This window comes from Panthera pardus, unplaced genomic scaffold (genome assembly GCF_024362965.1).
Source record: "Panthera pardus isolate Hobbes unplaced genomic scaffold, ASM2436296v1 HiC_scaffold_25, whole genome shotgun sequence".
In the NCBI taxonomy this organism is placed as follows: Eukaryota; Metazoa; Chordata; class Mammalia; order Carnivora; family Felidae; genus Panthera; species Panthera pardus.
In genome coordinates, this window is record NW_026526821.1 from 12,913,370 (window position 1) to 12,940,997 (window position 27,628).

Below are 27,628 nucleotides of genomic sequence, written 5' to 3' on the forward strand. Positions count from 1 at the left end.
CCAGAGGCGTTGGCCCCACCGAGCTGCCACAGACACTTCCTTCTGGCCGCCTCCTGTGCCTTCTGGCTCTTGCAGGGACAGGGGCGCTCCCTCTGGGCCAGGCTCTGGCCGGGCTGTGTGCACTTTCCCCTTGGGTCTTCCAGCCCACGTACAGACGGGGGAACTAGGCCCCGGGGAGGCCAAGCACTTGGTTCAAGGTCGCGGCAGAGCTGGGACTGGGATGCGCCTGCCTGACCCCGCTTGTCGGACCTCGGTCCTGCTAACTTTTCAGGGAGCTCGCGGGAATGTTCACTTGGGATCTGTGGAGACAGAACGCGTTGGCTCTGAAGATGAGGAGACAAGTGTGAAATCAAAACGGATAAATGTTTAAACGCGTACAGAGCGCAGCTCTCTGTCAGCCTCCCTAATTGTTAAATTTAGCATTCGGAAAAACCTCATTGCATTTGGAAATAATGTGCTGGCGGGATTTTCTCATGTCACACAATCCCTGATGATTGCCTGGAGATCGTAGCCAGTCTGTAAAGTAAATGTTTCTTGGCCCCAAATAACCTCAAAAGCGAGTTTAGGAAAAATCCTTGAAAAAATGTTTTCAGGCCAGAACGGCATATTTAATGCAGGAGGTGGGTGCGTTTTAACATGTTCGCCGTGGTGTGGGACTCTAAGACCCGGGAGGTCGTGAAACAGCCCTGGATCTGAATTCGGTTTTGCACATCTGGAGAGGGCAGGGCACCTCACCCTTGTGTCACACTCCCCTCCCTCGGGACCCCGCGAGACCGGCACGTGCTTCAGTTAGAGCCAGACGGACCTGGGGAAGATGCCAGCTTGGCGTCTGCCTCGCTGAGTGGTCTCGGACAAGGCTCTTCGCCTCTCTGCGCCTCACTCTCCACACCTGTAAAGTGAAGCAAAAAACAGTACCTCCCGCTTCAGGTAATTTTGAGGATTCAGTGAGTTAATCATGTCAAGCGCTTAGAATGGCCCCTGGCCCAGAGTTAACTGCTCAGTAAATGTGACTCTTACTATCACTACTCCTCTCCTGCACAGGGGATTCAAGGAGGCTCCAAATTACGTGCGGTGTGGAAGGCTGAGGAAATTGCGGAGGGATTTGGGGGCGCAGGAACGATAAGATCAGGAAACAGCCAGCGAGGAGGGGAGGGGGACGGGCAGGTCCGTGGGGCCCCCACCGGGGCGGTTTCTTTTGTGGTTTAAGCCCTTTGCTTGCAGACCCGCCTGGGTTCGGGTTCTCTGAAACAGCCGCTTCTCACCGCCTTGGCCGTTTCTGGGCCCTCCTGTTTCCCGAGCTCCACGGGGGCCCACGGCTGAGTGTTGGTTTCCAAGCATGATGTGGACTTTGCCCTGAGCGGCGGAGCCCAGGCCCGGGTTGGGAGGGAGGCGGGTCACCGAGATGGTGACAGGTCAGCGGGTCTGAGAAACGTCTGGAGATGGGGCGCGCAGGACGCACTGATGAGGGGTAGGATGAGAAGCAGGGATGCGTCCTGGGGCTCCGGCACGTCGGTGGCTGGAAGCACCATGTGCAGTGATGCGAATCAGGCAGAGGAACCCCTGCGTGCCTGGGAAAACGGAGCGTTCTCTGGAGAGGGAAGGCGCCGCCTTTGGGGTGCCCACAGGACTTCCCAGCGGGGGCAGGTGGATGAAGGGGCCGACCTGGCATGCCAGGCGCTCAGCTGGCCTCTGCACTGCAGTTACTCTGTCCCTTGTCCGCTTTGGCAGGATTTAAAATGAGAAGTCAGGAGAGGGTGTAGAGAAATTCAACGAGAGTGCTCATTAGTTCATCTCTTTTCTCTTTTGAGCACCTACTGGGTGCCAGGCACCGGTTTGGGTTCTGGGGACACAGCAGCGATAGACAAAAGTCGCTGGCCTCATGGGTCTCAAATTCTGGTGAGGGCTAGGGCAGACAGTTGATCAATAAAACGAGAATAAAATACATCTGTGTCAGCTGGGGGCTGGGGGGTAGAGTGTGTGGGGGCCGTGGTGGGGGGCATTTACTCTTCACATGGGTGGGGGCAGTACAGTTTTCGTGGTGGACCTAGAAGGCTGTGTTGAGTAGGGACATTTGAACAGAGACCTGAGGGGGGTGGGGAACAAGCCAGGGGGACGCCTGGGGGTGGAGCCTTCTGGGGAGGACAGCAGCTCGGAGGCTCCAAGCGGGGTGAGCTTGGTGTGTCTGAGGGCGGTGGGGGGCGTGGACGGAAGGCACGGGGGGTGCTGGGGAGGGCTCTGGGAGGGTTCCCACCACTTCGGGCTCTGAGCACAGAAGGGATAGCACTGACTTTGGCGGGGGTAAGATCCCTCTGTGGAGCATGGGCCGTGAGGGGGCCGAGGCCGGCAGAAGGGAGCCTGGGGAGAAGGCGGCTTCAGGACTCCAGGCGGGGGACAGGGTGGCTGAGAGCTGGGTGGCCGCGGGAAAGGTGGGAGACATCAGATTCTAGAGTTTTTGGAAGTAGACCTAAGAGAGTTTGCCGATGGGTGGATGGGGTGCAGGAGGCGAGAGACAGAGAGGAGTCTCCCAGACCCCCAGGTCCTAGGCCGAGCGGGGGAGGCTCAGGACGGCATCCCAGAGCACTCTGGCCTGGAGAAGGACCAGCTTGGCATCAGGCACGGGGAGGTTGTGCTCACGGCCAGTGCTGTCAGAGAGGCCGTGGTCCTGGCCCAAGGTGCCCTGGAGTAGCCTGAGTCATTGCTAGTTGGTCCTGGGGACCTTCACGCCCCCCCACCCCGCCCCCCAACCAGCGTCTTGTTGGACGTGGAGGCAGGAGAAGGATGTTGGAATGAGGGTCTCAGTTGACCGTAAACGTGTCTGTCTACTTCAGCAGACCTCCCGTGGCTCGGCCTGGTCTGGGGACACAGAGCTGACGCAGGAGGCCGACTGAAAGGCAGCGGGCATGTGGCCTCGGGAAAGGGGCAGGAGGGCATGTGTGTGGGTGGCTGTGGGGGAGAGGTTGGTGATAAGGATGTGACCTTGAGGACTAGTTACCGCGAGCCTTGATTTCAAGAGTTATTCCTACCTTGTACCTTTGCAGGAAATTCAAGGAGGAAACCCGTAATTGTGTAGCTCAGGAGGGTAATTTTGCTTTGAACACATCTTCATTTCGAACTTTTAGATCATTCTGCTCCTTGAAACAAAATGTTCATGGCAACCTATTGGATCAGCCAGAAAAGCTTTTGACTGCATATAATAGGAACTCTGATGTAGACAGTAAACACCTTTTCCTCTCACAGAATGAGGCGTCCCGGGTTCACGGTCCTAGAGCTCGAAATGCCATTTGCACTCAGGCTCCTCCTGTCTTTCTGTTTTCCTGTCTTCTTGCCAGTTGCCCCCTAATCCTACGATGGCTGCCATAGCTCCAGGCATCACATCTGTGTAGACCTGCGGCCAAAGGCAGGCGGCAGGAGCAGTTGGGGAGAGGGTTCTCACACTGTTTGTTTGAGGACACTTCCCCCAGTCCCCAGCTCTCCCCCATCGTCTTCCTCTTAGGTCTCTTTGGCCAGATGGGACCTATGTGTACCCCTAAACCATTCCCTGGGGAGGAGGACAGGGATTGGTGAGAGTGGCTTAGAATTCCTCAGAATTCATTCTTTGGGGCTGGGAGAGGGGCCCCCTACCCACTGCTGGGACAAGTCAGTTCTTTGAAGTCTGAAGGTAAGGGGGTTATTAGCCCTTCAGTAGACAAGCTGGGCCCTGTGTCCGTTCCAATCATCTCTGGGCATTATCTCATTTAATCCTCAGAACAGCCTGAGAAAACAGTTATTATTCCCATTTTACTGATGAGGAAACTGAGGCTTAAGCTATGTAACTTGCCCCAGGACACACAGAAGTGTATCACTCTTATAGAATTGTGTGTGTGTGTGTGTGTGTGTGTGGCTGTTATGATGCCTTGATACTAGATAATAGGTAATAATGAAAATAATGGTAGGAATAGGCTTCTGTATTGATTATAGTGTATACTGGGCAGTCTGTGCTGGGAGCACCGCCCAGGGGTGGCAGAGGCCTTGGAAAACCGAGGGCAAATCTGAGAATTAAAAAATGCCAGTGACGAAGTGAAGCTTCCCGTGGTCACGGCCAGGGCCACGTAGGGAGGTAAACCTGGGAAAGCAGGTCCAGATCTTGTACTCTGCACCTCTCTGCTGCATGGTTTTCGGTCTCTGCTGCCTGGGCTCGAGGATGCCCCGGGCTGCGGCCGTCAGGTGGAGGGAAGGGGGTCAGTGGGCTAGGGCAGAAGGGCCAGGAGCCAGGTGCAGGAGGGCACAAGTGTGTTCCATGGAGCGCCCGCCACATTCACCCCCACAATCAGGCAGATGGTGAGTGCTGATGGTGTAGGGTTTTCAGCAGGGAGGGGAAAGGGGCCAGGCCGGTGGCTCGAGGTACCGGCAGAGGGGAAAAAAAAGCATAGATGGGGACGTGACAGGAGCCCCTGGCCACAACCCTGGGCAACTACTAACTTGTCCTCTTAGAGCCTCAGTTTTCTTATCTGTAACGTGACGGCGGGGGGAGGGTCCAGCTCTGAGAAGATTTCTTTCTCATGGTGTAACCTAGGACAAGTACAAGCCCGGCCGTGCCTCAATCTCTTCATCTGTTAAATGGGATTCATGACAACAGTGATTGCCTCTGGGTTGACAGTCAAGATGGAGTGAGACCGTGCAGTGCCTGGCACGCTGTGGGTCAGTGAGAAGCATCCTCGGGCATTGTCATGGGGTTTCACGGTTCACGGGCAAGGAGCCTTCCGAAGCCCTGTGTAAGTTGCGCCCAGCGTCCCTTCTCCCGGCCCTGCTCTGCCCCCTTCATCGCAGGTGGCTCTCCGATGGGAGATCACCGAGCAAGAATAGCTAACGTTTATCAACTGCCCCCTGCATGCCGGGTGTTGGGTCCTGAGTGTCACATGAAGCATCTCATTTAATTCTTATAAGAACTCTGTGAGGTGCGGACACTACTGTTTCCCCCCATTTTAGAGATACAGAAACTGAGGCAGGTGGAGGGGAGTTCGGGATCAGTTTCCATGTCTTTCCTTTCCTTTCCTTTCCTTTCCTTTCCTTTCCTTTCCTTTCCTTTCCTTTCCTTTCCTTTCCCTCCCCGCCCCGCCCCTCCCCGCCCCTCCCCGCCCCTCCCCCGCCCCTCCCTCTCCCCCCTCCCTTCCCTCCCTTCCCTCCCCTCCCCTCCCCTTCCTTTCGATAGAGATTGCTTGTGGCCCACTAAGTGCTAGGTGCCGTGGGGGAGATGGGCAGCCCTGACGAGCACTGTTGCTCTCACGTGTAGCTGACGTTCTAGTGAGAGACAGACCTTAAACCACGTTCACTTATTTGGAGAAGCCCAAGGACAGGGGACAGTGGGTGCTGACTCTCCCCCGAGAGCAGTGCCCTGAAGGGATGTTTGTTTCCCATGGTGACAGGTGCAGCACAGGTGTGCTACAAGGTCATGAGCGTGTAACAGGATGAATATTTGTTGAGAGAATGGGTGGTGGAGGGTGGGGAACTACTTTAGGGGGTCCTCTGAGGAACAGGACGACCACTCTGAGGAGATGACTGGGGCGCTGAGACCTAAAAAGCCGGGGCAGGGCATGCCGGGGGGCGGACGGAGCCAGTGCAAAGGCCCTGGGGTGGGGGCACGTGTAGTTTGTGAAGGACTAGCGGGGAGGCCAGTGTCGCTGGAGCCCCAGCACGGGGGCTAGTGGGCAGGTGGGGGAGACGAGGGCGGCATGGCGGTGCAGTGGCCCAGGCCTGTGTGTGCCTGCGCCTTCCTCTGGGAGGGGAGAAAGCGGCGACTTGAGGTTTTCCCACAGTTGGCGGCATGTGGGGTAAGGGGCTTTCTTTTCAGGTGTCCGGGGGGGTTGGCGTCAGAATCCTGCTGTTGTTCTAGCTTTAGGAACCTCCCTGTGTGTCACCCCAGGGCCCTGTGGGAAGGGGGCAGGGATGGGCTGGGAGCCCAGATTGTGAGCGCTTCGGAAAGCCAGGTGGGCTCCAGACGCCTGCCGGGGCCGCCCAGGCTGCAGATCTGGGCCTGCTTGCCACCTGGGCCCCGGCTGGGCCTCCCCTGCTGGCCCCTCACAGCCAGGGGGGCGGCTGCTCCGGATACAGCCTCCCTCGGGGATGCCCACCTCCCTTGGCCGGGCTCTGTGCACACGGCCCTCCCCAGCCGCAGGCCTGCGGTCCCCACAGGAGAGATTTCTCTTCCTCCAGCCGGTCCAGGGCAGCCCGTGCACTGAAACACGGAGGCCAGTGCCTCCCCCGGGCCCTGGGCTCTGAGTCTGAGCCGCAGCCTCTGGCACTCATTTCTCCTTGGGCTGGGAGACTCCCTCGCTGGCCCCTCAGCTGCTGGTGGAGGGCGTAGGGGACTGTGGAGGCGAGCATCTCTCGAAACAGCTTCTTACTTTAGAAGTCGTTGAAGTGAGAGGTGGTCGGGTCCTGTGGCCATCTGAACGTAGTTGAAGCTCACTGACCTGGCTACAGGCCTCTGCGTGATTTGGCTCCTGCTGACAGCACCTCTCTTCAATCACTGAACATTTATCGAGCGCCTCCTGTATGCCAGGCCTTACTTCCCTGAGCACTTAGGATTCGGCAGGGAACGCAACATGTCTTTGCCCTGATGCAGCTGACCTCACGCACCCCCTCCCTGTTGGCCAGGCTGCCTTTTGTGCTACAAGCTTCATCCCGCCTCTGGACCTTCGTCCGTGCTGTTTTCTCTGCCCGTCACCCAACCGCTTGCCCCTTCCCTTGTCCCCACGGGCCACACAACTCACGATTCGCCTGACGAACCGGGATTGTTTGCTTTGCGAGAACCAGAAACAGATTCTGGCGAACTCCAGGACGGGGCCGGGGCGGGAGGAGAGGGGCCTCTTAGAAGGTTAAAGAGCATCCACAAAGTCCGGGGGAGACCTGGGAGCCGGCCTTAGAAAGAACTGACACCCGGAAGTCCCCGGCTTCTAGGGAGCAGGAGCGGCGGGCACCGTCTTCGGGGCACAGCTCTTGGGAAGACTCCACACCAGCTGTTCCCTCTCCTTGGGCTCCTCCGCCTACGGGTCATGTTCCTGCGGCCGGTGGGAGCATCACTCTCGCTTTGCACGGACGCTGTGTCCTCGATCTGGCCTGGGTCGGCGGGGGGTGGTGGTGGGGGGGTGGGTGCAAGACCTCGTGGGGCTGTCCCAGCAAGACGATGTTCCACATGGGAGAGTTGGCCCCCGAGGTGGTGCCCACGAGGCCACAGTCTGTTCCTGCTTATTTGGGCTTGGACGTCCCCTCCTTGGGAAAGCCCTGAGATGAGTCAGACTTGGACTGTGCCAGTCAGGAGCGTTTTCATTTGCAAGAACAGACAACCCAGCCGGACGGTGGCCCGAGCAGATAACCGTGCCTCGTAGCAGCCATGCCACCTGCCGGGAACCTTCCGTCCTTCGTTCCGCCGTCCTCAGCAGTGTCCACGGGTCGGCTCCGTAGCCCTACGCGTTGCTCCCTCTCGTGACTGTGTCCCGGGCACGGGAGGGATGGTTCCCTTTTATCAGGGAGGGAGGTATTTTCCAGAATCCCCTGGTGTCTCCCTGGCTGCAGCTGGTTCAGTTAGGAACGGGGCTTTGGGGCTAGTGTCGATCCCGGCTACAGAGGCTGATACAAACTAGCGGTTTATTTTCCTTTGCTGTGAGAGGAGCCCAGAGCCGGGTGGTCTGGAGCTGCCAGGGTGGCCTCACGAGACCTTTGGGGACCACACTCTGTGTTTCTTCCTGCCCTGCCATGCTTGGCGTGTTTTGGTCCTCCAAGTCCTATTGTGGCCTAGGAGGACTGCAGGAGCTCCAGCCGTCCCCTCTTTGTTCCAAGCAGGAAGAAGAAAATGGAAGGCCAGGGACCGAGGGTTTTTGCCAGAGCTTTCTACCAACAGCCTCTGCTTCTGTCTCACTGGCCACGTCTAGCTGCAGGGGAGCAAGGGTGTTCACGGCCGCGTGGCCGGCTTCGGTCGTGAGGGTTTCGGTACTAGTGTGGGGTTGGGGAGAGGGTTGCTGCTAGGCAACCGACAGGGTCTGCCACACGCGAGATCTCCGTCTCTCCCTTGTGGTGTTTGTGGCACAAGACACAATGTATTTATCCCAGCTACTCTGAATTTTCTTGTTTCACTATTAACAGTAGCCACGAACTTGTTTGGGTGATGCTCCCTTACAGAAAACAGACACGAGTCCCTGCCCTTGTACAGCCTGCGTTCTGAGGGTGGTGTTGGGCTTCTCAGCAGCCTCGCTCAGCCCCTCAAGTGAAGGTTCACCTAACACCCTCCCTTCTCGTTCCGCTCCAGGGTGATTGCCAGACGCGCGAGGAGGCGGTGACGCTCGGTGTGGGCCTGTGTAACAACGGCTTCATGCACCACGGTAATCTGTCCCCTCCCTTCAGCCCGGCCTCCTGGGGGCGGGGGTCTGCCCTGCTAAATGATTTTTTTTTTCTTTTTAATTTCAGAGGGAGAGAGAGGGCGGGGGGAGAGGGGCAGAGGGAGAGAGAGAGAGAATCTCAAGCAGGCTCCATGCTGTCGGTGCAGAGCCTGATGTGGGGCTGGATCCCACGACCCTGAGATCGTGACCTGAGCTGAAACCAAGAGTTGGATGCTCAGCCGACTGAGCCACCTGGGTGTCCCCTGGGGTGTGTGTCCTGGGATAGAAAACCTAGTAGGGACTCTGGTCCCTGGTGTGTTTTATGGAAGGGTGGGGAGCTGAGGTCCAGAGAGAGCACATGGTGGGCTGGAGACTGTCCAGCCTGCCCACGGTGAGCCCAGGCTGGATGCTGGGTGTGGGCCTGGAGGCTGCCGGGGGTTTGGGGTGTCTCAGGAAGCCCCCTCCTTCCCCCTCCCACTTCTGCCCTGATTGAGAGATCACCTCAGGGCTTCAGTAGGGACCAGGGTGGTTGGCTGGTAATGCTTGACTGGAAAATGGATTGGATCTGAGGTCAAAACTGTGGGCTTCCTATGCTCTCCTAGAAGGGATGCGGCCTCCGGGTGGGCAGTGAGGCCGGATCGTTCAGGCCTGGCCCACGGGCTTCCACGGGGAGGAGAGGACGGGGGTCTGTGGGGACAGAGGACAGGCAGGTTGTAAGTGTGTGTGAGGGGAAGGGAGCTGAGCCGGGACATTTGCACCCCTCTTCCTGGCCTGACCCCTTAGGTAAGTCACTGTTCTTTCCACAGGAGAAGCACGTAAAGCGGGGAGAGGGGCGGGCAGTCCTGAGATGATCCTGAGGTGGGAAGGTGGGGAGAAGGAGGGAGGGATTGGTCCTGTTGACTCCATTTCAAATTTAAACAGAAGTTAATACTTCGTGTGCCTGGCCTCCTTCTGAGCACTCCCCATGTATTAATTAGTCTAATCCTGTAATGATCCTTTGATGTTGGTATTAGTATCGTCCCTATTTATAAGTGAGGAAATGGAAGCCCAGACAGTTAAGAATCTTGCTCAAGGTCACATAGCAAGTCAGAGCTGGGATTGGAACCGAGGTGGACGGGGTTTACAGGCCACACGCTCAGCCACTGGGGTCTGTGACCTTCCCTCCTCCTGGCCCCGGGGGAGCCCTGAGGCTCCTACGCTCTCAGGAGGACAGGTAGACTTTTAACTCCCACCAAAGAACCCCCACTTCTAGAACTCTCCCTGTGGCTTTGGCTCTCACAGTTTCCCTTGCCTGGGGTGCCCGACCTGCCTCATCCCCCCAGCCCCCAACTTACTCAGTGTTTCTGCTGGGTTCACACCTCCCCAGGCTTCCCCAGACATCCCGCCTGGATGGCTCCTCTCCTTCCTCGCTGGGTGCTTAGCTCATTCACTCTTCTTCATGGGGCTGTTCTCTCCCTGTTAGACTAATATTCCCCTCTTCCCTGGGTTTTGTTCATGCTGCTGTTTTCCAGCTGGTGCAGGCACCTTGCTAGGATCACAGCCTAGTGTGCATGAGCAGGTGCGGGTGCGTGAATCAAACAATGACAGGAGTCCGTGTTCTGGAACAGCACGGGCATGTGAGGAGCACTTTGACTCTGACTCCAGTGCAGTGGCAGTCCTGGCAGGGTTCTGAGCAGGGGAGGCACGTGCTTGATCCCTCTGCAGGGCGGTGGAGAGCGCCCGCGGGGTTGAGGGCGGAAGGAGAGAGGCCAGTGCCCAAGCGACTCTGATACTCCAGGGGAGGGATGATGTGGCTTGCGGCCCGCTGCAGTTGGAGGGGTGAGCCTCGGGTGGGTCTTCTGTCCATTCCTCCTTCCAGCTTCTGCTTTATGCTCTAACTCAGAGGTCAGAGAACTCTCTGTGCAAAGGACCAGACAGTAAATATTTCAGGCTTTGCAGGCCGTGGAGCCTCTGTTAACAGCTAGTGTAGCATTAAAGCAGCTACAGGTAATACTTAACTAAGTGGGCGTGGCTATGTGCCAGTAAACTTTATTTAGAGAAACAGGCAGTGGGCCACAGTTTTCCACTCCTGGTCTAGCTGCTGGATTTGCTGTCCCTTCGGCAGGATGAGAAATGTGCCAGTGGGACGGCAGGTCGTCAGGTGCCTCCCCTGTCTTGTAGCCAGCAGGCCTGGTTCCAGCCCTGACTCAGCTGACTCCCAATAAACCTCTGGCCTTCTCTGTGCCTCAGTTTCCCCAGCTTTCCCCTGGAGGCCTTGTCGTCCCCTCCTCCTCTGAGCTCAACATGCCCATGGCTCTGTGCAGTTAGGGGTTAGGACACACTCCCAGCTGCCTGTTTCCCCGGCTGAGCTGGGCAGGTTGGGCCCAGCCAGGGTCATTCCCGTCCATCGGCTCCTGTCACCAAGGTCCCTCATTCCCAGAAGCCGCTCTGTTCCCCGCGGCGCCCTCTGACAGCTCCGTCCTTCCCACCAATCAGCTGGGCAGAACCTCTCATTTGTGGGTGAGAGTAATTAGGGGTCCACCCCAGCTGCTATTCTGGGAAGGCCGCTGGCCGAGGACATTCTGCGGGGGGTGACTCCCAGGCAATGCCAACACCCTCAGGGAGAGAAATTGCAGGGCGTGGCCCCTGCTCCCCTGTTCCCTGCCACGAACTCAGAAATGAGCTAAAATAGGAAGGGGCCAGATCCTAGGGCTGTGGCTGCTGCAAAATGCAGGTTAGGGTGCAGAGCGGAGGGTGTAGGTACAGCCCATGTGGCGCCTCCCGAGGCGTCTGCCCTGAGCTCCCGGGCCCTGAGGTGTCCTCAGGGAGGGCCCTGAGAGGCTGATGGTCCAGCCTTTCACTTAGGCACATACAGGGAAACTGAGGCTCACCACCTAATTCCCCACTCCCTGGAAGCTGGTGGTGTTATGATGCCCATAGATGAGGAAGCAGAGGTTCACAGAGGCTAAGGGGACGTGAAGTTGGGCAGGGGCCGAGCAGGGGTTCGAACCCGGCCAGAGGCCTTGACCGAAACCTGGATCTGCGAGTGGGGGACCTCACCTGGCTGAGCTCCTGGACTCTGAGATTCCAGCTGTTTCCCCAAACATTTCTCCCAAGACACAACACGCTTCTTCCTCCTACCTCCCAGAGTCTTTCCGCTTCGTGTTTACAGTGGAGGTGAAGCCAGCCGGCCCCCCGGGGCCTGGCTACCCCCCGGCTCTGGGCAAAGCAGCAATTTGTGTGTCTGCTTTCTCCAAAGAGGTAATAGGGGTGGCCGGAGAAAGACACAAACAGCTAGATGTCCTGGGAAAGAGGGAGAAGGAAAGGATTGCCTTCTGCTGCTTTTCACGTAGCCACCAAATCGGGACACAGCCTCTGCCTTCAGGGATGGCGGGGACATCGTGAAGCTCAGGCAGCCGGTTTTCCTTCTTCCGGGGGCCTGCTGACTTCGGACAATTGCTTTCACCAGACCGAGCCTGGATCTCCCCCTTTCTGAAAGGGCAGGCTGGGCAGTGTGGTGAAAAGGGGGAGCCTACCTGCTGTGTGACCTTGGGCAGTTTAGTTACCTTCTCTGGGCCTTAGTGCCCCCACCTGTAAGAGGAGTGCAGCAGATCCTTCCTTGTCCCGGGAGTAAATGAATCCAAGTGTGCCTGGCCCTGGTAACTTAGTTCAACTGTAACCCACAGGGATCAGATCCCATGCTGGTTGTTACCAGTTGTTTTTATTCATTTTCTGTCTTTTAGAGCAGAGATCGGGAAACTTCTTCTGCATAGGCCGGATAGTATAAATTTTAGGCTTTGTAGGCCATACAGCCTTTTGCAGTTATTCAGCTCTGTCACTGTGACATAAAAGCAGCCCTATAACATACGTAAATGAATGGATGTGGTTGTGTCCCAATAAAACTTTATTTATAAAAAGAGATAGCGGGCCACATTTGGCCTTTAGGGTTTGCTAATCTGCAGTCTAAAATGTCTCATCGTGGTCTGTTTCTGATTGTTAGTGAGGCTGGACTCCTTTTCATCTACTTGCTGCCCGCTTGGGTTTCCCCATCTGGTAGTTGCCTGTTCATATTCTTTTCCCATTTTTATCTATGTTTTACAGCTTTCTCTGGTTGATTTGGTGGTTTCTTTTATATTGTAGATATTTATTCCTTTTTGGTTTTAGACATTATGTTACTTTTGAATCTGTCATTTGCCTATGGTCTTGTTATTGAACCGAAGTTCTTAATTTTATTATATTGCTTTTTTGGGAGGTCTTGTGTGTGAACTCTTTCTACCCTAGGACAAAGATATTTTACATTTTGTTTGGTGAGCTTTAGTTTTCTTGTTCTTATTTTTAGGTCTTTAATCCATCAGGAGTTTTTTGTTGTATATGGTGTGAGGTAGGGATCTGCTTTTATTTTTCCCTGTGAGTCAGTTTTTCCCCTATATCATCTGTGGAATACTCCACGTGATCATCATTATCATATACTAAGTTTCCATGAACACATGATCCTCTTATGTGATTTCTGTTTTCTTCCGCTGGTTCTTTATCTGTTTCAGCTATAATTCCACGCTATTTTTGTTACTATGGCTTTGTAATATTGTCTTCACAGCAGATGGGACAAGTTCAGATTTTTCAAGAGAAGTCAGAAAGCAAGACTATTATGTGAAATATCCTAATACGTTAGTGTTGGCACATGCTTCTGTTGAATGAAACACTGTGCTAGCCAAAGAAAACTTGCCCAAGGGTTGGTTCCAGCCCGCAGTGGCCAGTTGGCAAGTGTTGCTGAAACCTTCCCTTGTGAGCCTGACCATGTGCTGTGTGTCTGTGGGTTTGCAGTGCTGGAGAAGAGTGAGTTCAAGGACGAGTCCCAGTATTTCCGCTTCCACGCAGACGAGGAGATGGAGGGAACCAGCAGCAAGAACAAACAGCTGCGCAATGACTTCAAGCTGGTGGAGAACATTCTGGCCAAGCGCCTGCTGGTAGGAGGAGAGCCCAAGTGTGCATCAGCCTTCCCAGACCCGGCTGCAGACTGGGAGCCGGGTGACCTTCCGATTATGGCTAGAGAAGTTGGGCTCAACTCTGAGCACCCAATGTGGGGATTCTTGGTGGTGGCTGGTGACACTTCTCTGGCCAAGACGACCTTCTTTAGAAAGAGTTTGGGCTTGCTGGCTCCCTTTCTTTTCCTTCCTTATTCCCTTGCCCACCCCACGTCCCAGCTTAGCATTGTGCAGAGAGGTTGGCCTCCTGAAATGGCTCATCCGAGGCCTTAGGTCTTCTGGGCTGGTGCCCTGTCCATGTGCATTTGCTGTAAATATCCTGGTAGTTGAGGGAGGACGTTTATCAGCCTATTCAGATCTTTCACCAGCCTCGCCCACCAAATCCTGCTTTTTTGCCTGTTGATAACTAGCGGCCTCTGTCTTCATGCTTGGTCCACAGGAGGCAATCAAGAGAGGTGCTCAGCAGATTAGGTCTCCTGCCACAGCCAGAGATGGGGCTGAAGTCTGCCTAATACAAGAGAGAAGTCCTAACTTCTCTCCTTTCGTACTTACAGGGGCCCCATAAATATGGGAACTCCCGTTTCTCCCACCATAAAGCCTGCCAGTGCTCCCCATCACACTCTCTCCTCACAGTTCACAAGACTCTCTCTGCCTTTCCAGCTTCATCTCCTGTGTTCTCCCCTCCCTCTGATCTCCTTTCTTATGCTCTAGTCCTGTGGGCCTGATTCAGGGCCTTTGCACATGCTGTGCCCTCTGCCTGGAACACTTTTTCCACTCTTCATAAAGTTCTGTCCCTCATTTCATTCAGGTCTCAGCTCAGATAGCCTCTCCTCCGCCCCCTCCCCCCCGCCATGCCACGTTTTTATCACTTTAAGTGCTTTATTTTCATTCAGACTGCACACACCGTCTGCATCGCATTCTGTATTTCTTTGCTTACTTGTTTGTAGTCTTTCTTCCCCACTAGACAGTCGGCTGCAGCAGGGCAGGAACTGTCTTGTTCAACACTGTTTCTAGTGCCCGGTAACGTACCTTGGTCATGTCATAGGCAGCAGCTCAGCAAGTATTTGTTGAACACACAAATGCGTTTCTCTGCATCCGCACCACCACCGAATCCTCGAACCTCCCGAACCTCCTGCCGTCCTGCAATGGGACTGCTCCTCCCTAAACTCCTGGCCTGTCCCCAGGTCCTCAGTGGCTGGACAACTTTGGATCTGTTTTATTCGTTAAGCCAGCAGATTTTTACCGAGCATGTCAGTCTGCCAGCAGATGGGGAGACGGCGGTGTATAACTGAGGGGACTCGGTCTGCAGGTTGGGAGGAGACAGGGGCGCCAGGCAGTGAAAAGTAAAAACATATGCAGCAGCCTGACGTGGGAGCCAGATGGTGTCTTCACTTGACAGATACGTGTTGGGCACCTGCCATGTACTGGGTGCTGTTCATAGCTTTGTCCTGCCGTGCACCCCTACTCCGTGTAGATCTGGGGCACAAGGAGCCGGCAGGATCACGGTCCTGGGGCCTTGGTCTTGGGGCCACGGCAGGGCTGGCTGCAAGCCCCCTCCTCCCCCCACTGCCTCACTGGGTCTCTCTCGCCTTGGGCCCTCAGATCCTGCCCCAGGAGGAAGATTACGGCTTTGACATCGAGGAGAAGAACAAGGCCGTGGTGGTGAAGTCGGTCCAGAGGGGCTCGCTGGCTGAGGTGAGGCTTCTCAGAGGGGCCACCTGCCGTGTCGATGCTTCCTCCTTGCTCATTGCTGTGTGGGGAAACTGAGTCCGGGGCGGGCTTACCTGCGGTCTCTGGGGGAGCCGCGATAGAGCCCCCTGCTCCATCCATCCATCCACCTACCCATTCTCCCTCCCTCCCTCCTTCCCACCCATACATCTACCCATCTGTCTTTCTTCCTCCCTCCCATCCATCCACCCACCCACCCACCCACCCGTTCTCACTCCCTCCTTCCCATCCATCCATCTGTCCATCCATCCATCTACCTACCCATTCTCCCTCCCTCCTTCCCATCCATCCATCCATCCATCCATCCACCCACCCACCCATTCTCCCTCCCTCCTTCCCATCCATCTGTCCATCCATGCATCCACCTACCCATTCTCCCTCCCTCGTTCCCATCCATTCATCCATCCATCCACCCACCCACGCACCCACCCATTCTCCCTCCCTCCTTCCCATCCATCCGTCCATCCATCCGTCCGTCCATCCATCCATCCATCCATCCACCCACCCATTCTCCCTCCCTCCTTCCCATCCATCCGTCCATCCATCCATCCATCCATCCACTCACCCACCTACCCATTCTCCCTCCTCCTTCCCATCCATCCGTCCATCCATCCACCCACTCACCCACCTACCCATTCTCCCTCCTCCTTCCCATCCATCCATCCATCCACCCACTCACCCACCTACCCATTCTCCCTCCTCCTTCCCATCCATCCATCCATCCATCCACCCACTCATCCACCTACCCATTCTCCCTCCCTCCTTCCGATCCCTAGCATGCACGCCCCCAGCTCCCATCATGGCCTTGTGCAGAGGTGCACGAGAAGAGCAGCTTTCTGAATCAGGTAGTTTTCCGCGTCAGCTGTGATGATGGACAAACTAACGATCAGTGGCTTGCCCAGGGCACGTCGGTGGCTCTGCCATGTCCGCGACATGTAGAGGAGGGAGGGGAGAGAGTCTGGCAGGCCAGGGATTCGGCCCCCGTCCCCTGAGCCGTTCCGGGGCGTGTGGAGGTGGGTGGGGAGAGGCACGTGTCACCCAGGCGCTGCGCTTGTGTCCTTGAACCCCTGGGGAGCGTTTCTGGTTACAGGGAGCCCTGACGTAACGGTTAGAAGGAGGTGACTGGGGGTCTTGGTTCGGGGTCAACACCTCTGAGTTTCCCGGCACAGGGTGGGTGGCTGCCCCAGTTCGATGCCCTGTGTCCCCACACGGCAGGTGGGAAGCAGGGGACCGGCCACCGCGGTTTCTCCTCAAGGAAAGATGTCTTTCCTGTGGTGCCTGCGGCAGCCTTCCCTTCAGAGCTCGTTGGCCGGGACCTCGTCTCACCGGCCGCCGACCTGCTTGCCACAGCGGGGAGCGGGGCTGCCCCGGTGGGCTCAGTCGGGTCCCGCTGGGTCCCCGGGCCTGGCTCTGTGCTGCCCGCACGCAGTCAGGGTTCCTTGGCCGGGGAGGAGGCTGGTGACCTGGTGTGGGTGTCTCCCCCCGCCTAGATGGCCGGCCTGCAGGTGGGGCGGAAGATCTACTCCATCAACGAGGACCTGGTGTTCCTGAGGCCCTTTGCCGAGGTGGAGTCCATCCTCAACCAGTCTTTCTGCTCCCGCCGCCCGCTGCGCCTCCTGGTGGCCACCAAGGCCAAAGAGTGAGTGTCCTCGCGGTGGGGTGTGCGGGGCCAGTCTCCCTCTGAGGCTGGGGCACTGACTGCCTGCCAGGGGTGGCGGTGGAGGGGGGTGAGCCGTCCTGGTTCCCCGAGGATGGGGCTCATTCCACAGGCGTGTCTCACGACGTTGCTGCTTTAATCCGTCCAACAGATGTTCTCGAGCGCCCACTGTGTACCGAGTGGCGTTTCAGGCTCTGGGGCTCCAGCCATGTCTAGATGGACACGTTAATACCCTTCGTAGGTCTCAGTCTAGTTGGAGGGTGGAGCAGGAGACAGACGACCAAACAAAAGAAAAGCGAGAGACCTCCTGAACCAGGTGGTAGTAAGTTTGGGCCAGTCTATACAGCTGGGAAAGGCGACGGCTGTGTGGAAGGTGGTGGTCAGAGAGATGCCACCGTGAGCTGAGGGCAGACCCGAGGAGGTAAGGGAGGGAGTCAAGAGAACTTCTGGAGGAGGAGGGTTCCGGGCAGAGGAGATAGCCAGTGCCAAGGTCCTGCGGTGGAACTGTGGCTTGTGTCTTTGAGGAGCAGCGAAGAAGCTGATGGGGTGGAGCAGAGTGAGTGGGAGGGAGGGGTGGGTGGTGAGATCCACCAGACCGTGGAAGCCAGGCCTTGTAGGACCTTGTGCCCATGGTAAGGACCAAGGAGCCACTGGAAGGTTCTGAGCAGAGGCAAGGCATGACGGGACATAGGTTCTGGAGGTGGAGACTAGATGGTCAGCGGTAAAGGCGGAAGCAGGGCAGAGGCAAGGAGGCTGATGGCCCAGCCCGGCCCAGCGTGGCAGTGGTTGGATGCCAGATATAGGTGCAGGGAGAAGCATTTTCTATTTTAAAAATTGTGCTCTTGGTTTTCATTTCTCTCTTCTATTTAAGGCAAATGCTCCCGGTTTCCTATTGACGGGAGTGATGGAAAGTTTTAAATAAGATTATTTCAGTGAGAAGGCAAGCCAGTTTAGGGAAAATGATTGATAGTTTGGTATGTGAAAGTGGCAGAAATCACCCAGGGGAACGTGCCTGCTTAAAGTTCTGGAAATGCCTGGGGTTTGAGAACCGGCTCCCTAGATGGTTTTTTCTCCGGCAGGTGGTGTGGGGTGGGGGATGGGAGGAGGATCCTGAGGCCCATTGTTGGAGACATGCCCTTGACGGAGAAGCAGACAGCTGCCTCGAAGCCGCTGGATTAATGTCATCCCTCGTGCAGCCCTGGGCAGGTGCCACTCGCTCTTCTCTGATGTTCCACCTGCGGAATGGCCAAGACCTGGCCTTTCAAACTGTTCCCTAGGGGACACGTGTGGGCATTTTTCTAGAGTCGGCACCAAGATCTTCTGGGTCCCTTCTCACCCTCCCATCTGCTGAACAAAATATTCGCTGCCTGTGGTGCTGGTCTGATCACCACCGAGAAGCCTCCTCTCACTGAGAGAGTGACAGAGAAGGTGTAGGAGGGCGCTCTGGAATTTCTGTGCGTGGATTGAATCTCTAAGGGCGGGCCAGGTGGTTCTGAGGAACCGGAGACCCTGGAGACACGGGCTGTGGTTCAGTGAGGTTTTTCTTTATCTTCGGTTGCTGACAGCCTGGCATTGCTACTACTTTGGGCTGGATTTCCCAAAAGTCTGGGAGGCAGAGGTCTCCCAGCGTGGTCCCCTGGGCTGTTGGGAGTAATACTGCTTTTCCTTATGGCTGCTGCTGCCTGGTGCAGGATCATCAAAGTTCCCGACCACCCAGAGGCTCTGTGCTTCCAGATCCGTGGAGCCGCCCCGCCGTATGTCTATGCCGTGGGCAGAGGTGAGCCTCACAGACAGAGAAGGGGGCTTTGGGGGCCTGGTCTGTGTGTGTGGCAGGAATTGAGGCCTCCAAACCGTTACCACGAGGCCTGTGCCTCACCAGCACTTACGGCATGGGGTTCAGGGGGGCACAGGTGGATAACTAACTGAGAGGAAGGCATAGGCAATGGGGGTGGGGTGGGGGGGGGACTGTGGCAAGGTGAAGACAGAAATGCTCACTATATTTATTTTTGAGACGGAGAGAGGCAGAGCATGAGCGGAGGAGGGTCAGGGAGAGAGGGGGACACAGAATCCGAAACAGGGTCCTGAGCTGTCAGCACAGAGCCCGACGCGGGGCTCAAACTCATGAGCTGTGAGATCATGACCTGAGCCGAAGTCGGACGCTTAACCGACTGAGCCACCCAGGTGCCCCGAGACATGCTCACTTTAAAAGGGGGCAGTTTTTCCTCAGCTCAGGCTCATTATTGCCATGGAGGAATGTGGGGCCATTCTTGCCAGACTTGAGTTTTTAAGGGAAGCCAGAAATGTGAAGTTTGGCCACACTTCTGTGGCCAGATCCAGCCCGTGGGCCAACAGTTAGAGACCCCTGTGGCCAAATCTAGCCCAATTAGAGACACCTGTAGCCAGACCCAGCCCAGTTAGAGACCCCTGTGACCAGATCCAGCCCGTGGGCTGACAGTTAGAGACCCCTGCTTCACGTTGCCTTCTCCTTACATGCAGTTTAAGGGGTTGCTCTCTCTTGGAGATGAAACCAGATAGGTCTGAGGTTCTGGACTCCTAACCCTTTTTGCACCTAAGGACTCCACTTTTATTTTTTTTTTAACGTTTTTATTTTACTTTTTGAGAGACAGAGAGAGACAGAGCATGAGTAGGGAAGGAGCAGCAAGGGAGACACAGAATCCAAAGCAGACTCCAGGCTCTGAGCTCTCAGCACAGAACCTGACGCAGGGTTCGAACCCACAAACTGAGATCATGACCTGAGCTGAAGTCGGATGCTCAACCAGCTGAGCCACCCGGGCGCAAGACTCTTCTTATTAACCACACAAAACCCTGGGGGCCGAGAGCTGTAGTTTGGGAGTCATGGGTATAGCCGAGAAAACATGCCCTTGAAGTCTGGTAAACCTGGGTTCGAATCCTGGCTTCTCCTAGCCAAGGGACCTTGAGAAAGTGACTCTGCCTCTCTGAGCCTTTTGTTTCCTGTCTGCGCAATGGGGCTGATCCCGTCATAGTATCACAGGTCATAGAGGGATTCTGAAGGAGATGAAGCTCTGAGGGAAACGTACCTGGGTTCCAATCCAGCCTTCCTTGCCGTGTGAGCTTGGGCTAGCTGCTACTTCTCTGAGCCTCAGTTTCTTCTGCGAAACGGGAGTGCCGGTCCCTGTCCTGCCTCCTGGACTGGGTTGGAGAGTGGCTCTAGGGTGGAGGGCCGGGGCTGGAATGTCTGGGGATGTGTTTGGGGGGTTGGGGTGGTGGGCGGGGTGGGGGACGGTGTTCCTCGGGTCACTTGCCCTTGCCTGCCGCCGCCCCGGGCTCTCTCCGCCTAGGGTGTGCCACAAACACTCCTGTCCCCTTAGGCTCCGAGGCTGCGGCCGCAGGGCTCTGTGCCGGCCAGTGCATCCTGAAGGTCAACGGCAACAACGTGCTGAACGACAGTGCGCTGGAGGTCCTGGAGCACTTCCAGGCGTTCCGGGGCCGCGGGGAAGAGGCTCTGGTGAGGCATCCAGCAGCCAAGGGGATCAGGGAAGCCCTGCTCAGCGGGGTCGGGGGCTGCGGGCCTCCTGCCTTCTGTGGGGAGAGGCCTGAAGGCACCACAGCGTTTTGGGTGGGGGAGGGGGCTGCCTGCCTTGCAAGGCTGACCTGGGTGTGGGCCCTGTGCCTGCTCTGTCTCCCTGAACCCGGGGGGCTGGGCCCTGACAACTCGGGGTCTCGGTTTCCACCCATGGGTGTGATCAGACCCTCTCTTCTCACTGCATAGGCATGTTGGGCAAAGAGTTGATGGGAAAAGTTGATGCTATAGTTGGGTTGGAGGCCGGGGTCCCGGGGAGGGTGTTCATTCACTGGTTCATCCAGTAAGGGTGTATTGACCGCACGATGTGCCTGGCATGTTTGTAGGCCCTGGGGCTGCAGGAGAGACAAGGTTTCTGCTCCCATGGGTCTGACCTACATTTTCAAAGGCTCCCTCCTCCCCTGGCTTCTGTAGGGAGCACAGACTCTAGAGGGTGGGGGTCGAGCATGAGTGGAGCTCCCCTCAGGAAGGTTACAGAGCAAAGTCTTAGAGGACTTTCCACAGGTGACGTCACCGGCAGTCTAGAAGCCTGGGCTTTGGAGTCGGGGAATGGTTTGCCCTTCGCCCCGTCCCTTCCTCCTTGGGCTCCTGGTGTCGTGGCCTCCCTCTTACTCTGCTCTCCTGGCAGGGTCTGTACCAGTGGGTCTATCACACCCACGAGGATGCCCAGGAGGCCCGAGACAGCCAGGAGGCCCCCGGCGAGGACCCCCAGCCCGACTCAGGTAACGGGACGGGCGGGCAGTGTGGTAGAGACCCCGGAGGGGACCGACCGGTCCTCTTCTGGTGCCATTGGCTCGTATCACATTCTGATTGCAGCTTTCACAAAGTACCACAAACCTGTGGCTTAGAACATGCGTTTGTCATTTCAGTTACTGGAGGCCAGAGGTCCAAAGTGAGTCTCGCCGGGCCATCTGTCAGGTGTCAGCAGAGCTGTGTTCCTTTCTGGGGCTCTGGGCGGGGGAATTCATTTACTCGCCTCTTTCAGTTTCTAGAAGCTGCCTGCAAGCCTTGGCACGTGGTCCTTTCCTCTATCTTCAGAGCCGGCGATGTTGGTCTGAGTCCCCCTCACTCTGCCCTCTCTGTAATTCTGACTTTTCTGCCTCCATATCCACTTAGGGGCCTTGTGGTCACAGGGGATCATCTGGATTTTGCCTTATGGTAAAGTCAGTTGTTTAGCAAACTTAATTCCATCTGCAGCCGTGGCCCCCCTTGCCATGTAACAGCATACCTCCGGGCTCCGGGGGTTAGGACACGGGCATCTTTCAGGGGCCAGTATTCTGTCTGCCCCAGGTTCCCATCTTTATCTCTCTAGCCCAGCCTCAGCCCTGGACTCCAGACCTGTCTTTCTGCCAGCTGTCCCTGGGATGCCCATCAGGCACTGTGCCCTTAGCATGGGCCACCCTTCCCCTGAAGCCTGGTTCTCCCCTAAGCGTCCTACCCCAGCCTTCCAGATTCTAAGGCCCCAAACTTTGGAGTACGCCCTGACTCTTTTCTTTCTCCTCCCTCCCTCCGCCTTGATTTGTTGCCCTACCTTCTTCATGCATCGAGAATCTGACTGCTTCCGACTGTCTCCATCGCTGCCGGGCATAAGCCACCATGGTTTCTCACCAGGACTCCCGCAGTAGCCTGCTTGCTCTTCTCCCTGTCCTCCCTTACTTCTCCTCCTGCGGGCTCTTCTCAAAAAACAGAACAGAACCTTCCAGAGGCTCCTTCCAAAGATCAAGTTCTTCCTCCAGCTCCAGCCTGGCCTTCCAGCTGGGCCTCTTGGCACTTTGCCTCTTGCCCTCTCTACTCCATTCATGCCAGCTTCTTGCTCTTAAATACCAAATGTACTCCTGCCCCAGGGCCTTTGCACTTGTGGTTCTCCCTGGCTATAGAATGCTCTCCTCCAGAGGTACTTCTTACCTCATGCTCTTCACCTCTCTCAACTCGGCTCACATGTCACCTCCTCAGGGGGTGTCTGGTGTTTTCACTACTAGAGAGCAGAAGATCCACGAGGGCAGGGGTTTTGTTTATTTTCTGCCTTGCCGTATCCTCCGAGCCTAGAACTGTGCCTGGCACATAGTAGGCACCCTACGAATATTTAGTTTGAATAATAACGCATTCTCTCAAGTTGCTTCTTTGGACTCTGCCCTGTACTTCTGCTGGGCTGGGGGCAGAGGCTGTGGGAAGAGTAGGGGGTTTGGATGCCTCTGTGTCTGACGGCTGTGGGCTCCCTGCTGGTACCTTCAGGGACAACAAAGAACCAGGGTTTATGGGGTCGTTCGGGGAGCCATCCCCCTACTGCTGAAGCACACACAGCCTGGCAGAGGGATCCTAGAGGGGACAGGCTGACGGGGAGGGAGGAGAGGCCAGCTGGCAGCTCCCAGCCCGGTGTATGCCCTCTGAGAGGAAAGGGCTGTGGGCTTTCTTCCCCAGCGTGTGGGGGATCCCTGATAATGACGGCAACGCGTGCCGAGGGGAGCTGACCATGTCTCCTCTCCTTTTCAACAAGCAGGAGCACCTGCTACATGCCATACCCGGTTCTGGGAGCTGGGGACACACGAGTGAGCAAGGTGGGCCGGGTTTCTGTCCTCGTGGTGCTGACACGAGGGGAAACAGACGGGGGACAGAAAAACTGACGGGCGGTGCCATAATACGAGTGTGAGGGGGTAAGACACATGTGTTGAGAGGTGCTCTTTGGAGCGGGTGGAAAGGAAAGCAGTCCTGTCCATTTGTGCCTGCTTCCTTGTCTAGATATGTCACTACCTAACTGTGTGGCCTCTGAAGAATCACTTAGACTCTCCGGGCCCACGTCAATCAGGACTGAAACCGGTCTACCCAAAAACATTGGCTCAGCAAACTGAGAAGGGAGTAGGGTCAAGGAAGCTTCAGGTCCGGCTCGATCCAGTTTTACGTACAGTCTCATGAACAGTCTCTCTGTTTTTGTCCAGTTCTCAGCTGCGCTCCCTCTGTGTTGGTTTCTCTTTTACTTGCTGTTTTCTGCGTGCGATGGTTCTGGCAGCTTGGAATCCAGTCGAAAAAGAGGATGTTCCCTTCTCTTTGTAGATCCGACCAAAGTCCCAGATTTGACTTTCATTGGCCTAGCTTGGGTCACATGCTCATTCCTGAACCAACCCTTACGAGTAGGGGACGTTGAATCGCTGATCGCCCAGGCCTGTGCGTGGGAGGAAGGGTGTGGTTAGGGCTTCCCTCTCCTGAGCCACGTAGACTGGGAGTGGGGCACAAAGGCGGGTTCCTAGGACAAGGGGTGAACGGCAGCAGGCTGGCGAGAGTGAGCAGAGCAGCAGCTCGGGCTTCATCGTCCCGTGTGTCCGACGATGACAAACGTTTGTGGTGCGGGGTCGGGGGAGGGCTGGCTGGGGGTGGTTCCCCCTCCTCAGGGTCACCGGTCCCTTTGGCTTCCAGCCTTCCCCCTGCTGTCCCTGGGTCCCCAGCTGAGCCTGCATGAGGACAGCCCTGTGGTCAGCCTGACGGTGGATAACGGATACCTGGAGCATGGCGTGGTGTATGAGTACGTGAGCACTGCAGGCATCAAGTGCCACGTGCTGGAGAAGATCGTGGAGCCCCGCGGCTGCTTCGGGCTCACTGCCAAGGTCTCGCTGGGCGCGCTGCCCTGCCCCGGGGGGCGGGGCGGAGCGCCTCATTCCCCTTTCCTCCAAGTTCGCCTGGGGCCCCGCATTGTCGTCTCTGCTCCCCCGCCTGGTAGCTGTGGGACTTAGGAGAGTGGTTCTTCCCTCTTGAGTTAGCTTACTCGTCTGCAAAGTGGGCGAGTAAAAGACTCCGTCTCCCAGGGCTATGACAAGGCAAGTGCTTGCACGCTGAGTGCTCAGTGGTTCGTGTTTGTGCAGATCCTCAAGGCCTTCGCTGAAGATGACAGTGTCTTTGTGCAGAACTGCGGGCGGCTCGTGGCCCTGAGCAACATTAAGACCATGTCCCACTACGAGTTCCGCAACATCTGTGACACCAAGCTGGAGAGCATCGGCCAGAGGATCGCCTGCTACCAGGAGGTACCTGCGCCCCGCAGGGTCTCAGCCTGGGCTGTAACCCAGCTCAGACTAAGCGAACAGGAGCATCTATCGGTTTCTGTTACTCGCTGAAAAGGCCGGAGGTGAATTTCAGGCAAGGTTGTTTCCCGGCGCTCAGACAGATACCGCACCGTCACAAGAGTGTGGCCTCTCTCCTCGTGCCTTTACTTTCCCGTGTTGGCTTCACCCTCGGGGCAGGCCCTTCTCGCGTGGTGGCAAAACGGTCCCCAGGAGCTCTCACCTCAGCCACCCCAGTAGAAAAGGAACTCGATGGGAACTCTTACTGGCTTGGCTTGGGTCCCTTGTCTACCCCTGTACCAACCACTTCAGGGACGGGAAGCCTTATCTGCCCCTCACAGACTGTGGACTGGGGGGAGATGGTTCCTCAAGGGTAGCTCAGGGCAGCTAAAATGAAGGAATGAATGTGGGTAGGTATGCGAAGGCCTCAGATTTCTCCACACCTTCCTTGACATCTGGATGCAGTGAAAGGCAGTGTAAGGGAATCTGCTTTTCCACTTGAAGCTGTTGGCGTTTTGTCCAGTTTCTGAATGTCTGGGCCGGGCTAGGATCGAGTGGGTGCTGGGGGTGGGCCGGAATTCCCAGGCCCCTGAATCATGACCCTGTACCCCCCACCTTTCTCAGTTTGCAGCCCAGCTGAAGAACAGGGTCAGCCCACCCTTCAAGCAGGCTCCCCTGGAACCCCATCCACTGTGTGGCCTGGACTTCTGCCCCACCAATTGCCATGTCAACCTCATGGAAGTGTCCTACCCCAAGACCACTCCCTCAGTTGGCAGGTCCTTCAGTATCCGTTTTGGTCGTAAACCCTCCCTCATCGGCCTTGACCCAGAGCAAGGTAACCTCACGTCTCTGTTAGGGGTTGTGTTCAGATCTATAGACACATAAACAGAAACCCGTCTGGAGGCCAGCAGTCTGGGACTGCGATGGTGGCTCCACAGTCATCAGGGACCCAAGTTCCTTCTACCCCACCATCTGTACATGTGGTTTCCATCCTGAAGGATGCCTTATGTTATAAAGTAGCTGCTGGAGTACCAGCCATCACGTCTGTAATTCCAGTCAGGAAAAGTATCCTGGTACTTAAAAGCATATTAGCACCAAACTGAAACTTTCTTCTCCAAGTGATCTGATGGATTAAAGGAATATTTAGCAGGAAATTTTTCTCCCTCATTGGGATTCTTGAAATAGGTTTGTGTGTCTCTGTCAGAGGGGTTTACGGGTGCCTGGAGGCTCTTTCCAAGTGAGCCCTCCCTCCCTCCACCGTAGGCCACCTGAACCCCATGTCCTACACCCAACACTGTATCACCACCATGGCTGCCCCATCCTGGAAGTGCCTGCCTGCTGTGGATGGGGACCCCCAACACCAGGTTCTCAACGACAGCGGCTTCGGGCCAGCCGACGGAACCCCGGTCCAGGAGGACCGGGGCCTGAGCTTCTTACTGAAGCAGGAGGACCGGGAGACCCAGGATGCGTACCTGCAGCTCTTTACCAAACTGGACGTAGCACTGAAGGAAATGAAGCAGTATGTCACCCAGATCAACAGGTGAGCCCGGCCCCGAGGGAAGAGGGCAGGGAGCCTGGAGTCAGGGTTCGCCGGCTCAGCAGCATCGACGTTGTGGGCGAGAGAACCGTAGCGGGGGGCGGTGGGGGACGTTACAGGCTATTCGGCAATGCCCCTGGTCTCTGTTCACGAAGATGCTCACGGCACGCCTGTTTCACGGCTGTGACAACCAAACGTGTTCTCAGACGTTGCCAAATGCCCCTTGGGGGGCAGACCTCCCTACCCACCCTGTGTGGCCTGGACTTCTGCCCCACCAGTTGCCGCCTTGGTCCCCCCCGCCCCGCCCCGCCATTGAGAGCCGCTGCTCTAATAAAATAATGGATGTGGGCAGCAGTCGTTAGTAGAGGCTGGCACTATTTGGAGAAAGGCTTTGGGGGAACTTTATACTTTTGACACGGCAGAAAGAGAGATAGCTGGAGGCGCCTCTTCTGGCGTTAATGCCCCAGGACACCCCATGGAAATGCACTGTCGTCCCATCGACATCTAGATCTCACTACTCAGTGACAGGACGTGGGGGATAGAGGATGGTGGGGTGGTGTTTTGGAGATGCGGGTGGCCAGATCCATAGGGTGGGTGATTCTAGACAAGTGACCCAGTGTCTTTAACACATAAATGGTGGCGGTGGGGGGGAGCGGGTACAGGGAGGAAGAGGAGGAGAGACTTGAGACACACGTCAGCCAGACAGCGTCTGGACCCGGTCGGGATTCTGTTTTTAGCACACCACCTGTGAAGAGACGCTATTGGGGACATTTGAATGTGGATGGTACTAGATGGTGTTAAGGAATTAGAAATTCTGTTAGGTTCGATGATAGTCTGGTTGTGCTTAGAAAAGGGTTTCTCAGCCTTGACACTGTTCACATCTCGGGCCAGATTATTCTTTTCGTGGGGCTGTTCCGTGTGCTGTAAAATATTTAGGGGCATCTCTGCTCTGTACGCATTGGAGGCCAATAGTGCCCCCACCCTTGTCCCCCACTTCACTTGTGACAAATAGAAATGTTTCTGGACATTGCTAAATGTTTGCCCTTCAGGAAGTATGCCAAATTGTTACATGTTTCCGAGGGGTGGGGGGTAGTTGAGAACGTTGCTTTAAAAGAAAGTCCTTCTGTGTTAGAGACGCATATGGAAGTATTTATGGGGGAAATTATATGACACCTTAGATTTACTTTAAATACTCCAGCGAAAGCAAAAGCCGTGGGAAAGACTGAGGAAACAAAGGTGGCCCCTGAGTTGCCATTGTCATGGCTAGCCGCTGGGTACCTGGGTTTATCGTACTGTTCCTCCGGCTTTTGTGTATGTTGGAAATCGTCCATGATAAAGGAAAAAGAGCGTAGGGTCTGGAGATAGGGGGCACGGGTTTGAATCCTGGCCCCGTCACTTAATAGCCGTGTGACTTAGTCACTTAACCTCTCTGAACCTCGGTTTCCTCACCTGTAACATGGGGCTATTCATAATACTGGCCTTAATTGACTTGGAGTAGGATTATATCAGCCAGGGTTTAATGATCACTTGTAAGGTGCCAGAGGCTTTTCTAAGCATGTTACATATTTTAAGTCCCTTAATCTTTACAGCAGCCTAGCACATAGATACTGACATTACTCCATTCTACAGATGAGGAAATTGAGTCTCAGACAGGTGAAATAGTCGCCTTAGGTCTCTGAGCTAGGAAATGGTCCTGGAGCCTGATTTAAAACTGTATACTCTTAGCCATTATATTCTGTGCCAGAGACTGACAGACTATGGCCTGTGGGCCAAATCTAGCCCAGCC

The 27,628-nt window shown here is 56.1% G+C and overlaps 1 protein-coding gene across 1 annotated transcript in view; it reads left to right on the forward strand.

Moving 5' to 3' along the window:
- The window catches only part of PREX1 (phosphatidylinositol-3,4,5-trisphosphate dependent Rac exchange factor 1), a 184,921-nt gene that overhangs the window by 136,844 nt on the left and 20,449 nt on the right, over nt 1-27,628 (forward strand). The window contains exons 15-25 of the mRNA XM_019458211.2: nt 8,282-8,354; nt 13,152-13,294; nt 14,915-15,007; nt 16,531-16,679; nt 18,389-18,474; nt 20,048-20,184; nt 20,888-20,981; nt 23,668-23,855; nt 24,111-24,269; nt 24,930-25,140; nt 25,569-25,845. Of these exons, the coding sequence (XP_019313756.2) occupies nt 8,282-8,354; nt 13,152-13,294; nt 14,915-15,007; nt 16,531-16,679; nt 18,389-18,474; nt 20,048-20,184; nt 20,888-20,981; nt 23,668-23,855; nt 24,111-24,269; nt 24,930-25,140; nt 25,569-25,845 (1,610 nt within the window). The remainder of the gene's footprint in view (nt 1-8,281; nt 8,355-13,151; nt 13,295-14,914; nt 15,008-16,530; nt 16,680-18,388; nt 18,475-20,047; nt 20,185-20,887; nt 20,982-23,667; nt 23,856-24,110; nt 24,270-24,929; nt 25,141-25,568; nt 25,846-27,628) is intronic.